Below are 12,328 nucleotides of genomic sequence, written 5' to 3'. Positions count from 1 at the left end.
TCCATCATTGGTACAAAGAAATCAGTCAGAAGGATAAGGCTATGAACAATCCAGAGTCTTAGATTCACATGAAGAACCACTGGATGAATGTCGTTGCCTAGAAAGATTGGTGCAATGTCAAATTGATCTGGAGCGAGTGGTACTAGGAGGCCTCTTCGCTCCCCATGGTGGAGACAGGGGGGAGAAAAAGGCAGTGATGAGCTGATCTAAATTATGTCCCTGAGGTATGAGTGACTGAAGTTTATGTTCACGAAGTTGTGTGACTTCCCCTAGATAAATTGCAAGACATCTCTGGTCGATATAGCTAAAGAATGCTGAAAGAGAAAAGCAATCTCTGAACAAACAGTAAAATCTCCCTCAGATCTCATAGTAGATAGGACAACAAAATATAAAGTGAGTCTCCGTCTCAACCTCTGCCAAAGTACATAGTCGATAGATACGGTCCTCTCTAACTATATGATGATCTATTTGGATCCGAAGACGATGGAAGCCAACTTTGAAGGAGCCCAAAGAGAATCTTAGAGTGTGATTCCAAAGCCGATAAAGATAAGTAGGGCGGATAATAATACCATTCTGAATCTCAAAAAAATGTTTAGCATAAAAGGCCATAGTAAATCTTTTGCCTTCTTTTACAATAGAAAGAACATTCCTTCAACATTCATGAATAGCACAAATATCATATTGCCAAGTTCTACCCAAGAAAACATGGTAAGCACTCATATTAATCACATAAATGGTCCAATATTAAAATTAAGCCAACACTGCTCCTTCACTTCCACCTTATGATCATACTGAGACCAACTTATCCCATAAGGACACAGATGTTTGAGTCTCTTTAATCCCAACTTCTATGTCATCTCCTTTGATACAAGGTTATTAGTACTTCCTCTCTCTCTTATCACCTTATAACATTTGCGTCTTGCCTTACAAACACTTTGGAAAATTTCTTTCTTTGCATAGGCTCTAGTTCCTTCTTACTTAATACAAATCTCCCGAACATTAGCCATTCTCCCATCTCAGGTGTAGCTTCTCTCTAAACAAGTTCATCTTTCTCAAACTGCCCCCCATGTGCTAGTAGGTTCTGTTTTCCATTGTTATAACCAACCAGACATTGGAAAGATTTGTCCAACATTCCCACATTTGAAACAAGTACCTTTGAACTCTCCGTTGCCTCTGCCCCTTCCATTAATCCTTTGATTAGGTTCCTCGTCAATCGTAAGTTTAGCTTGCCCTTATCAACAATTGGTTTATCCCTAACCCTTAGGGTAACTTGTCTTCTCTTAAACTTATCTTTTGCCTTTAGGGCATACTAATAAGCATGCTCAGTTGTACTAATGCTCAATGTACTTAACTCATCTTGAATGTTAAGTCTCAAGCCATTGACATAGCTAGCCACTTTCTCCTTTGATTACTTTCGGTGTCCAAATCTGATTTTCATCTTATAGAACTCCTTTGTATATTCCTTAATTGTCAAATCATTTTGCTTCAGACTCTATAACTTCTAAAACAATTCCAATTCATAATCCTCTCATATGGACTTGGATTCAAGTATAGAAACTATAACTCTCCTCCTGGTGCTCTTAGGACCATTATCTTCTCCATCCTCTTGCAACTCTTTTCACCATAAGAAAACATGACCTTCAACTTAGTCTGTGCTAACCTAACACTCAATGGATCTCTAACATCTTCAAGCTCAAAGTAATCCTCTAGCTCATTAACCCAATCTATCAATTCCTATAGATATTATGAACTTGAAAAGCAAGAAACATCAATTCTATGACTCTTATCCATTTTTGACACAACTCACAACAATCTTTCTTCTTCTGCAGGGGTCCCAATTTCAATTGTCATAAGATGTTTTAGAACTTCTTCAAATTCGTCTTCAGTCTCAGGCTTTCTCCTAACCCTAGTCAATGCATTCCAATTCTTAGTCCTTATCTCATTTCTAAATTCCTCCATCATTTGCTCTAGCCTTCCAGAATTCATTCTTCTAGGCGATATGTTTTCATTTATGCCAATCTTCAATTTTTGTAGGTTTGACAGTCTGATCACAAGTGTTGATTGCCTTACACCAACAAGCAATTTGCCAACACCAACAATTTGTCTCAAGCAACCGATCTGCTTAGTCCTAGAATCACCAACTCTCCCTTGTGCAACCCTCTAGAATTGTAGGTCATATCTATCTTCTGTCACCACATGACCAATTTATCTAGGGTTTACTATCTCCGAAACTTGATTTGATCATTTCCTTATTGCTATCACTCTTTTTGTCACACTAGTCAGCAACAAATCCAATTTTTGACTAGCTTGCACAAACCACCGGTTGATGTAGGTTGGATCCACAACTTTGCCACCCCCCAAACAAGCAAACAACTCCACAAGCTCAACAATTCGGATCTGCAAACCAAGAATCACAATTGCACCTCTAATACCACTTGATGTGGTCAAGGTCGGAGAAGTCCCCAAAAGGATATGTCCACTGTTGTAGCAAGAAACATCACTACGGAAATTTTAATGACAAGGCCTTAATTGATCGATGCAAGCAGAGATTTGGCCTTCTTGTTTGTCATTACTGGTAGAATGATTCATGGGTGAATTTAATTGATGTAAGTCATGGATTCAGTAATATCCAATTATCCGTTAATGCTGTTTCTCTTTACCCTTGTCTGGAGGATGAGATAATCTGGTTTGTTGACCCTAGTGGGAAATTCAAAGTCTCTTCTATCTTTGCTCCTAAGGATAAGATTAATCAACCTCTTTGGACTCAAGCTTGGATTAAGGGTCTCACTCCCAAAATTAACATTTTCTTTTGGACTCTTCTCCAAAACAAAATTCTGACTCTTGATAACTTGCAAAAAAGAGGTATAAATTTGGTTAACAGATGTTCTTTATGTAGAAAGGGATTTGAAGATAGAGATCATATGTTTTTGAGTTGTCCTTTTTCCCAGGAAGTCTGGACAGAGATTTTGAATTTTTGGGGCATGACATGGGTACATCAAAACAATGTGGATCTTGCTTTCAAGAGTTGGAGATGCCCCTCAAAGGATCCTGATGCTCAATTTCTTTGGAAACTAACCCTCCCCCATCTTTGGTGGGGCATATGGAAAGAAAGAAATAACAGGATATTTAGAAATAAAGATCTTCCAGGTTGGGTGCTAGGTCAGAACATTATCAGAGCTTTCAAGGAGAATTTTTTGTCCCAGAGGGAGCCTGCTTAGACCTTCCAACTTGATCACCCTTTAAGATCTCAAGGATCTAAGTTGAAAATTGATAATCCTAGATCGATTATAAAATGGCTTGTTCCTCCTAATGGATGGATCAAAGGAAATTTTGACGGAGCAGCCAAGGGTAACCCGGGAAGAGCAAGATGTGGAGGTGTTCTTAGAGATCATATGGGAAATGTTATTGATGCTGTTGCTATCCCTATTGGTCACTCGAATAGTCATATTGCTGAAGCTACTGCTGCCCTTTATACTACTATTTTAGCTGTTGATTTGGGGTACTCCAAATTATGGTTGGAAGGTGATTCTCTGAATATTATAAATATTCTTAATAATAAAAATACTACTTCTTGATCTATAGAGGCAACGGTTATGAAAATCAAAACCCTTTTTCAAAATTTTGAAAAGGTGGTCATTTCCCATACTTATAGAGAAGCCAACGGGGTTGCTGATTGGATAGCTAATCACGCAGTACGAATGGGGCAAAAGATGAGGTGGCTCGTGACTTACACAAACATGCGGATCTTAAAGCGATTATTAATTATGATGTTATTCATTCCAGAGTGGGAAAGATTTGCTCGGATTAGAAATTTAATGATTTGCGAGAGTGGCCTTACGATTGTCAGTTTAGCATTCCCAAGGAGGTACATTCATGTGAAGGCTATGTGCTCTCTGCACGTATCCTCAAAAAGGCATCCTCGATATCGTGTCACTAAAAACTGGTCTCGCTTCTACCTCTCTGCTATTGATATCTGGGTGTCGCTGGTTTTTTGTTTGCTCTCCAATATGGGAGGTGAACCGAAGAAACAAGAACCCAAAAATTGTGATGATTGGAAGGCTAGGCAGGACGTTTGGAAGATTCTCTAGAAAGGGAAGGTGGTCAGCTACATGGAGCAATTGCATGGATTCAAACCCCATGTCACCACTGCCTTCTTCAAAAATTGGGTGGACGAGAAAGTTACTCTATATGGAGTGTCCGTTAAGCTGACTGAGGAATTCATTTCCGAAGTCACTGGTCTTCCCATGAAAGGTATCAAGTTTTCGAAGCAAACCAGTATTTCCAATGCGGCCTACAAAAAATTCCCGAAGACGGAAGAAGAGGAGCTGCAATTGGAAAAGAATGGTGACTTCTATGATGTGCAACGGATAAAAGGTATTTGGCGTGATGTGCTTGGTTGTATTCGCGAATATTTCATCCTTGATGGAAGAAATAAAAGGGTGTACAAATTTCACTTTGTCTTCCGTGACCATTTCAGGTACAAGGACAGAATTTCCTTCCCTTTCGATTTGCAGTTTTCTTTGCTCCAAAGTTTGAATGCCCATAAAAAGAAACAATCTCGACCCATATTACATGAAGCTCTAATTTTACTCATTGAGGGTTTTTGTAAAAATAAATCCATTGCTTCGTTCCCGTCCACTGGTAAGCATAAGAGTCCTAATCCCGTTAAAGGAAAAACGAATGAAAGTGTTAAAAAGAAAATAAAGGCTAAACTGAAACCCTCCAGTTCTCGAAGACAAATTGAGGATGAGGATACTGAGGTGGAGAGCACTGATGGCTTAGATAAGGATGCCCCTGAGGAAGAGGAGGGGACGGATGCTGGGGAGTTTAGCTCTAACCTGGATGGTTACCCGGATTCGAAAGATAAGAATGAGGATGGGAGAGAGGAAGATACTACTGAGGTGAATTCGGAACAGAGCAAGTCTGAAAATGAGGACACTCATATTGTGTCTAGGGGAGGTGATAAAGAGAAAGAAAATGATGATTTAGCCATTTTGAGTGAGGAGGAAAACATGGGGAAAGCTTCCACTCCTCTTAAGGAGACTGAGGGACATGATAAGGAGGGCCAGAGCCACCATATTCAAGTGGAGCTTGGTGAGGTGGAGCCGTTGGATGGGGGAATTCATATTGATAAAGATGGCCCTGTTCTTCACACCACTGCTGATGATGCAGGTGACTCCTCGGTGAGGGAAACCAAACTCTCCTTCCTTCACTCTGCTAAACAAAAAGCTGATTCTTTCCTTCAGGTTGATTCTTGGTTATATAATGAATTAATGGGGCTGAAGAAGAAAGTGGATACCTTGCAACACGACCAGGAGGTTGACCGGGCTATTATTCAACACATGGAGGTGCAAATGGGAGATATCCCAACAAAATTAAAGGATTATGAGTAGAATCTTAGACTGCTCATCAGGGAAAGTGGAACAAAAAATGGAGCAAGTGACCTCAAGCATCTGTGCAGTTGCGGTGACTTTGGGTAAAAGAGTTAATGAAGGAACCATATCTTCGGAGGGCCCAAGCAAGAGTACAAGACAGAGTTCGAGATAAAAAGCTTTGATAGCTGCTGCTTCTTCGGCTGCTAACTCCATCCAGGACACGGCTAAAATTGGTAAGGAGGCTGTGAAGATGATTACGGAATTGCAATAGTTTCCTAGTTCTTCTTTTCTAGTCAGGTTCTTGTGCAGGTTCTGTCTACTGGCTGGTTTTTCTGGTTCCTTTGTTTGCTCCTGTTTTCTGGATTTTAGTTCTTAACTTGTACTGTAGGTTCCAGGTCCTTGTAAAACTTGGGTATTTTATCTGGACTTTATTCGTGGTTTTAGGTCCTTGTAAAACCTGATTTTGATGCTACTTTTCAGTAGGTTTATGGGCTCTTTCTTGTTGGATGGCTTGTTTTTTCCTTTTTTGAGGATGTGTAAGGGTTTCGGGATCCCTTCAAAACCTGTTTTTACTGTAATCTAAAACATCACTACGGAAATAAAAATAGAAATCTATAATAACACCAACCTATAATGAAATAGGAATTGCAATTATCATCAAGTTGGCTTGCAAGTGCAAATTATAGATTTAGGACACAAGCCTTTTTGCTTTCTAGGCATACAAGCCAGATTATTCACAAAACCAGATACTAACCTTCGTTTTAATCTCTATCTTCCTAATACTGCTGAACAAGGACTAAACCTACTTATGTACAAGATTTCCAGCCACATGTCGGTTAATTTGATCAACAATTTCCAAGACAAAGGAAATTTATTACAACATATAGTTGAGGACCCAAACCCATAAGAACACCCCGAAATCGATACATCATGTCATGTGGATGTATAAGAGGATTGTCCACATGTATAACAACATAGAACAATGCGACAATTAGCATTGCATGTTGTGAAATGCCATTGCCGGTCGAATCTCGCCAACCTGGCATTTAGAACAAGAAAGCCAAATATATGACCGGATTGATCTTATGACAACTTCCTCTGGAAACTTTGGAACAATATGCAAATCTAGACATAGGATCTCCAGGATACCTACACCATGCCATAAGGATTGCATAAGGTAATGAGTCAACCGGATCGATCGCTTCCTAGAACAACAAGAAAGCTGTCCAAATCAACACTAAACAAACAAATTGAAGGGAATTTTTTTTTTGTGATGCAAGATTGCCAACCACCCAAGGATGCTCCCGTGTCATTTTTAGAGTCAAACTCATTGACCCATGTTTCATGAGGAATAGTGCATCACAAGAACCTATTTCTCATAGGAACGAGTGGAATTTTAGCACTCATTACATCTAGGTGATGCTTATAGAGGTGAAGAGTTCGGCCTTACAATAGGTCACCCATTCCAGTACTGCTCCAACTCAAGTGTGCTTAGCCATGGAGTTTTCTCCAAGGTTAAATCTACTTCGCTTGCAACCCCATTTGCAAAACCTTCAACAAGAGTTGTGCCTTATGATCCATTCATTATAGTGTTCCTTTAGCTTTTCAATTAATAAATAAGAGATATTTTCCATAAGTCAAGTTGTGATTATGCTATTAGGATTTTATCATTTAGTTGTTTAAGTCAAACTCATTGACTCATGTTTCATAAGAACCCATCTCTCATCAGAACGATGGAAATTCTAACTTGTTTGGATGCAAAAACAGTAGCTGTGATGCATATTGGAAATTCGAAATAATATTTATTTTTATTTAATTGTTAAAAAGTATAACAATTAATTTGATGGCATAATTAAAACAGTAAATTAGCCAATCTAATGACTGTCTCGAATATTTAACAAAGATTATTTATCTTTCTCTAAAATATTATGCATAGTTAACCCAATTTACAAAGATTATTTATTTTTCTCAGAAAGCTTATCTAGAGTGAACACAATATTTTTGGTCTCAAAACATTAATATTAGACTGTCAAATTATTATAAATAATTTTATGGCTTATGATTTGACACAAATATATGAAATAACATCGAATAAATATTGAAACATATTTCTAATTTTGTTATTTTTAATAGTGTTAAATATATCTTGTATTTTATGTAACCATCTCTCTCTCTCTCTCTCTCTCTCTCTGCATGTAGCTGTAGGTGTACCTAGGTTTTGTTTTTGCCTTTCTGTCTGTCTGCAATCTGCATATGGTTGTACCTGTACCTTTTTCTTGTTGCCTTACTGAACCCTATCCCTTACCGGAGTCAGCAACTTATTTTTTATCACTTGAAAAGGTTGGTTTGTAGCATTGGGCTTCATTTGCATTTTTATTGGCATAAAATAGCAATCATTCTTTGCTGAGCCAGTTTGACATACCCTCAACAAAATTATCAGAAAGTTGTGTTATAGTCTATATATATCCTCATTTATTGCCAGCCTTTGACTGAAGAAGCTGGAGAGTGGAAGTGCCCATGAAAGAACTATTGTGATTGAATTTGTTTGAATACAAATATGGTTGGATTTCCTTGTAAGGTCTTTATAAGTTTTTTAGGTCGTTGCAATTATTTTCTTGTCTTCTACATGGTTAAATTTTGGGGACACAATATATCGATCTAAATAATTTTTTGAATTTAACTGCCATGGTTGTGATGTGTAGTTTTCTAATTAATAACAAATTACATTTTATTCAATGCATCTGTTAATTATACACTGAACATTAAGATGTAATGAATTGCCTTTTCTTGTAGTATGTAGGGCATCTAGGAAGGATTGCTTCATCTGAACAAAATGGGAAGGAGGGATGCCTACGTTTGCTGTCTCATATTTTTTCAGTTCATGTTTCTCACCTCACAACAGGTTTTGTACTGTCCATTCCTACTAACTATTTGAGAAAAGAAGAAGGAAAAGAGGGTGAACACATTTCATATATCTTCTGTAAATTTTTCTAGAATAAAAGCATATGATTATTGCCTTTTTCTTTTGAATAAAGTTCCACAGCTAAAAGAACATATATAGTAGTTACAGAAAGTAATTATGCTGTTTCAGAATATTAATGTAATTGAAAATTTCCAAAGAAAATTATTGAAATCATTATGGGCTGTGGAAATTTCACAAGTTTGAATGTAAAAGTGGTGAGCATTATGATTTGCAGAGTAGCTTATTGAAAATATAAGAAACTGAAATTTCTATACTGATTTGAAGCAAAACAATAACCTTTAAATTGTGCCAAACAAGACCTGGTTATGGGAGCGTTATAATTTATAGAGAGTGCATAATGTTGAATTTTTTTTGGCTGTGAAACTTGGTGACCTTAGACTGTTAGAGGCTGTAATGTCCTCAACTAGTAATTTTTTTATATTTTTATATTTTTATTCAATTTTCTAATTTTTGACACAAAACACAAACTAAACCAACAAAACAAAATGAATCTAAGCACTGAAAACTTGTTATGAAAACCCTCTATGGCTGGAAAGAAACTTCACCATGCTAGCAAAATACAACTTGTAAATAATAATAACACAAATCAAAGTGCTGGTTATGGTCAGATATGAAATAGACAGCTAACTTAACATCCTTAACATACAATTACGCTTATATCTGAGAGGTGAATGCTCACAAACCTCAAATAAAAGTTGTGATTTACGTTACTTGAGTTTCTAGGATGGGGATATCAGGGGATGGGGGTACAAGTTTCTGAACAGTTATATAAAAAAATAGGGAAGTTTTTAAATATATGTAATGTCCCCTATTAGAATCTCCTTTTAATGTCCTACGTTTCTGTAATGTCCCCTTTTTGCTAGGATCAAGGTTTGAGGGATTAACCTATTATTGTGATCCTCGTAGGCTAATTATTGTGGATAGAGGGCCTTCTGAGGTAGTGGCTTGGCTTGGGAGGGTCTTTTCTTCTCCGCAATTTTGTAAGTTACAAGTCGGTCTTCATTTGGCTCAGATTGGACTTTGTTTGGGCTTAGTTTTGTGTACTTACTATTTGTAGTAAGTTGGGCGTTGATTGAGATGGACCCTTTCTATTTTTGAAAGGTGCATTTGGTCACATGGAGAATTAATAGTTGTGACTCCTATTTCAGACAACATGTTTAAATGATGGCTATTTTGGGAGTTTCTATATTTTCAGTGGTCAAATTATTAAATCATTAAATGACTTATTATAAAGTTATAATTTCACTCTAGTTGAGGGTTGAGTCATCATTGGAAGTGGCCATTTATTTAATTATATGCCTAAGTCAAGTATTAAATGTTATAAAGTGATGTGTTGGAGAAGCTTGTTAAGTGAAGTTACATTTTGGAAACAAAAGGCCATTTGGAGATTATAAATACGAGCTCATTGTGAAGGAAAAAGCATTTGATTATTTAATTATCTATTTGCCTTTGTTTTTTATCAAGTAAAATAGGTTTTTTACAGGGGTTCTTGAAACCCACCAGTTAACAGCATAAAGACTACTAAAAGTTTAGGTTGTCTACCAACCAAGCAACATAAAAAACAACATGCCTAGCCCGGCCAACAGATGGAAGCAAAAAACAAAAGGCCAAAAGCCAGGGAACAAGCAAAGCCCAGAAGAAATGATCAGGGCACTAATTCTCTATCCAGCTCCACTTTCTTGAGCTCCAGCTCTTCCTTGGCCTCAGCGTCATCGGTCTTTGATTAGCTATCATCCTGGGAAGTCTCCTCTTTCCTCTTCCTCTTTTCCACTCTCCTTTTTTTGCTCGGGCTCTCACCCTGCAAAGACGCATCCTCATCAGTCGCCGTGGTCTCCTCTTTGTCCTTGTCCTCCTTTTTTATTTTCCTCTATCATCCCGTGCAACTGAATGATGTTATCATTGAGGCCTTTAATAATGTTAAGGCTCTGGTTAGTCGAGCTATGAAGCGTGGTCTTCATCCTTTCCACCTGTTGGTTATCAAAACCGTTGATTAGAATCCTATGAGCCTTGCCCGCTCAATGTTGGGATATCTAATCAGTTTTGGCCAACTTGACAGGATCAATCAATTCGATTTAGATCCTCTACGCTTTTGGCTCCGCAAAACCAAGCCCTGTAGACCTGACCCTGGACAAGAAAACTTGGATCCAAGATGTTTTATAGCGAATAGATTATACGCAAAGACAATTTCCTTAAATGGCAAGATTCTTAGGAAAACTTTTGGATTGCGAATGGTGAATATTAATCTTTGAATTTTGATTACTTTGGTAAAGTTGTAAATGCTGAAATATGATTAAAAATGAATTACTAAAACAAAGAGATATTAATTCCTTAACTTGAAAAGATCAAAATATTGCTAGCAAACAAATAGAGAAAAATGAGCAATTTAAAGATTAGTGCTGAAATTCAAATGGGCGTTAGAGTCAAATTTATAAATTTTCACATACAACTTTATGATATTATGATATTAAATCTATGAATAATTCAATTATTGGGATGCATCAAATTATTTCATTTTATGCATATTAAAACCAATCTATAATGTTTTAACCCTTACGTGGACAAAATAGATACAAATAAGAAACCAATTATAATACTTCACAATATTTGTATTTATCAGGTATAAACAACAACTAATAATTTAATCCACTTATCCCAACAATTAATTATTAATAGAAAACAAATAAATTATAAAGGACAAACTATATAATATTTGTACTCTAAAGCAAATGAAATTCTTACTGACTATACTGTGGAGAAGTTCATGTTTGAGGACACTCAAAATGTAGATGCTCCACTCAACACAATTATATCTCATAGAATATCGTGATGTATGCTCAATATTTCAACATCCAGGAGCTTAGTTCAAATTCAATCTCTTCCAGCAAGGAAATTACAATAATCTATATGCCTCAAGAATGCAGATAATCTTTTTTTGTAATGAATCAATGGTAATTTTCTGATGTTTCATATCATATATTTATAGAGGGCTAGAAGATGTCGGTTGCTCAACCAAACATTGCAACCTTTTATAACAAATATCTAATATAAAACTTTGATATAATTTTATTTTGGTATAAGCAGCAGTTATATTATGTGCCTTATATTCTGGAATCTAAAGTGGTGGCTATAATATGGTTCATATGATATATGCATCTTATGCTCCGTATCCGCACAAAACACTTCCTTTTTCATATGCATATAGACATATGCTTTGCATGAATTCGCTCTAATCAATGCCATCTTTAGACGCTTTGAGTGCCCCTCTATTTGTGACGATAAAGCATTCTGGTTTAAATTGATTAATCATTTAGATTACTCGCCCAGCCTTCCACAGAATTCTGAATATGTTCCACTTCTTGTTCTTTTATATTCACTGCAGGCTTTGTATGTTGTCGTGCATACTCCATCACATGAGGCCTACCAAAACACATACAAAGCATTGTAAGTATAAAACATCTTATGGGAAATACTTATCAGAAGATCTTGTGGTCACTGTTGACGTAGAGAGGAGCAAACTGGATTCACAGAATTGCATAAGTTGTGACTTCCATATGTTGTTTTTATCAGTGAAGACTCCCGGAAACATCGCCATTGTTATTGCATCTTCTTATCGCCATCTAAACTTTATAAATGTTAGGATATCCGACAACATTGTCTATAGAAAAGGGATAAATTGATGTCGAATTTTGAAACTCTGCTTTTTCATTGTCTCAACATACACACAACTGAATGTTGGTATGCATAGCTTGCAATCTGGGCAAATTCTTCGTATGTTTTCTCAATCACGACTGCCCCACATCCTTTTGAACAGGGATCATGACTGTTTCATGCCACTTCTGTCTGCTGAATGACTGGCTCTTCTGAATGGCTTTATACACATATAATTCAAAATTTGTTAAGGAACCAATTCGAACTTCAAATGCAGCATATGGGCCTCCTCGATATGCATTTTGAAATTATTGCTTTCAGT

General features: G+C 36.8%; 1 protein-coding gene across 3 annotated transcripts in view; it reads left to right on the top strand.

The window, feature by feature from the left end:
• The window catches only part of LOC149527842 (uncharacterized), a 197,846-nt gene that overhangs the window by 110,466 nt on the left and 75,052 nt on the right, over positions 1–12,328 (top strand). For all 3 annotated transcript variants that reach the window (XM_089812074.1, XM_089812075.1, XM_089812073.1), the window contains one exon: positions 8,169–8,277. In XM_089812074.1, the coding sequence (XP_089668200.1) occupies positions 8,169–8,277 (109 nt within the window). The remainder of the gene's footprint in view (positions 1–8,168; positions 8,278–12,328) is intronic.

Source organism: Cupressus sempervirens, unplaced genomic scaffold (assembly GCF_028749045.1).
Source record: "Cupressus sempervirens isolate cs-2001-9-10 unplaced genomic scaffold, ASM2874904v1 CseChr00s100002_03, whole genome shotgun sequence".
Lineage (NCBI taxonomy): Eukaryota > Viridiplantae > Streptophyta > Pinopsida > Cupressales > Cupressaceae > Cupressus > Cupressus sempervirens.
This window is presented reverse-complemented; position numbering and strand designations above follow the sequence as displayed.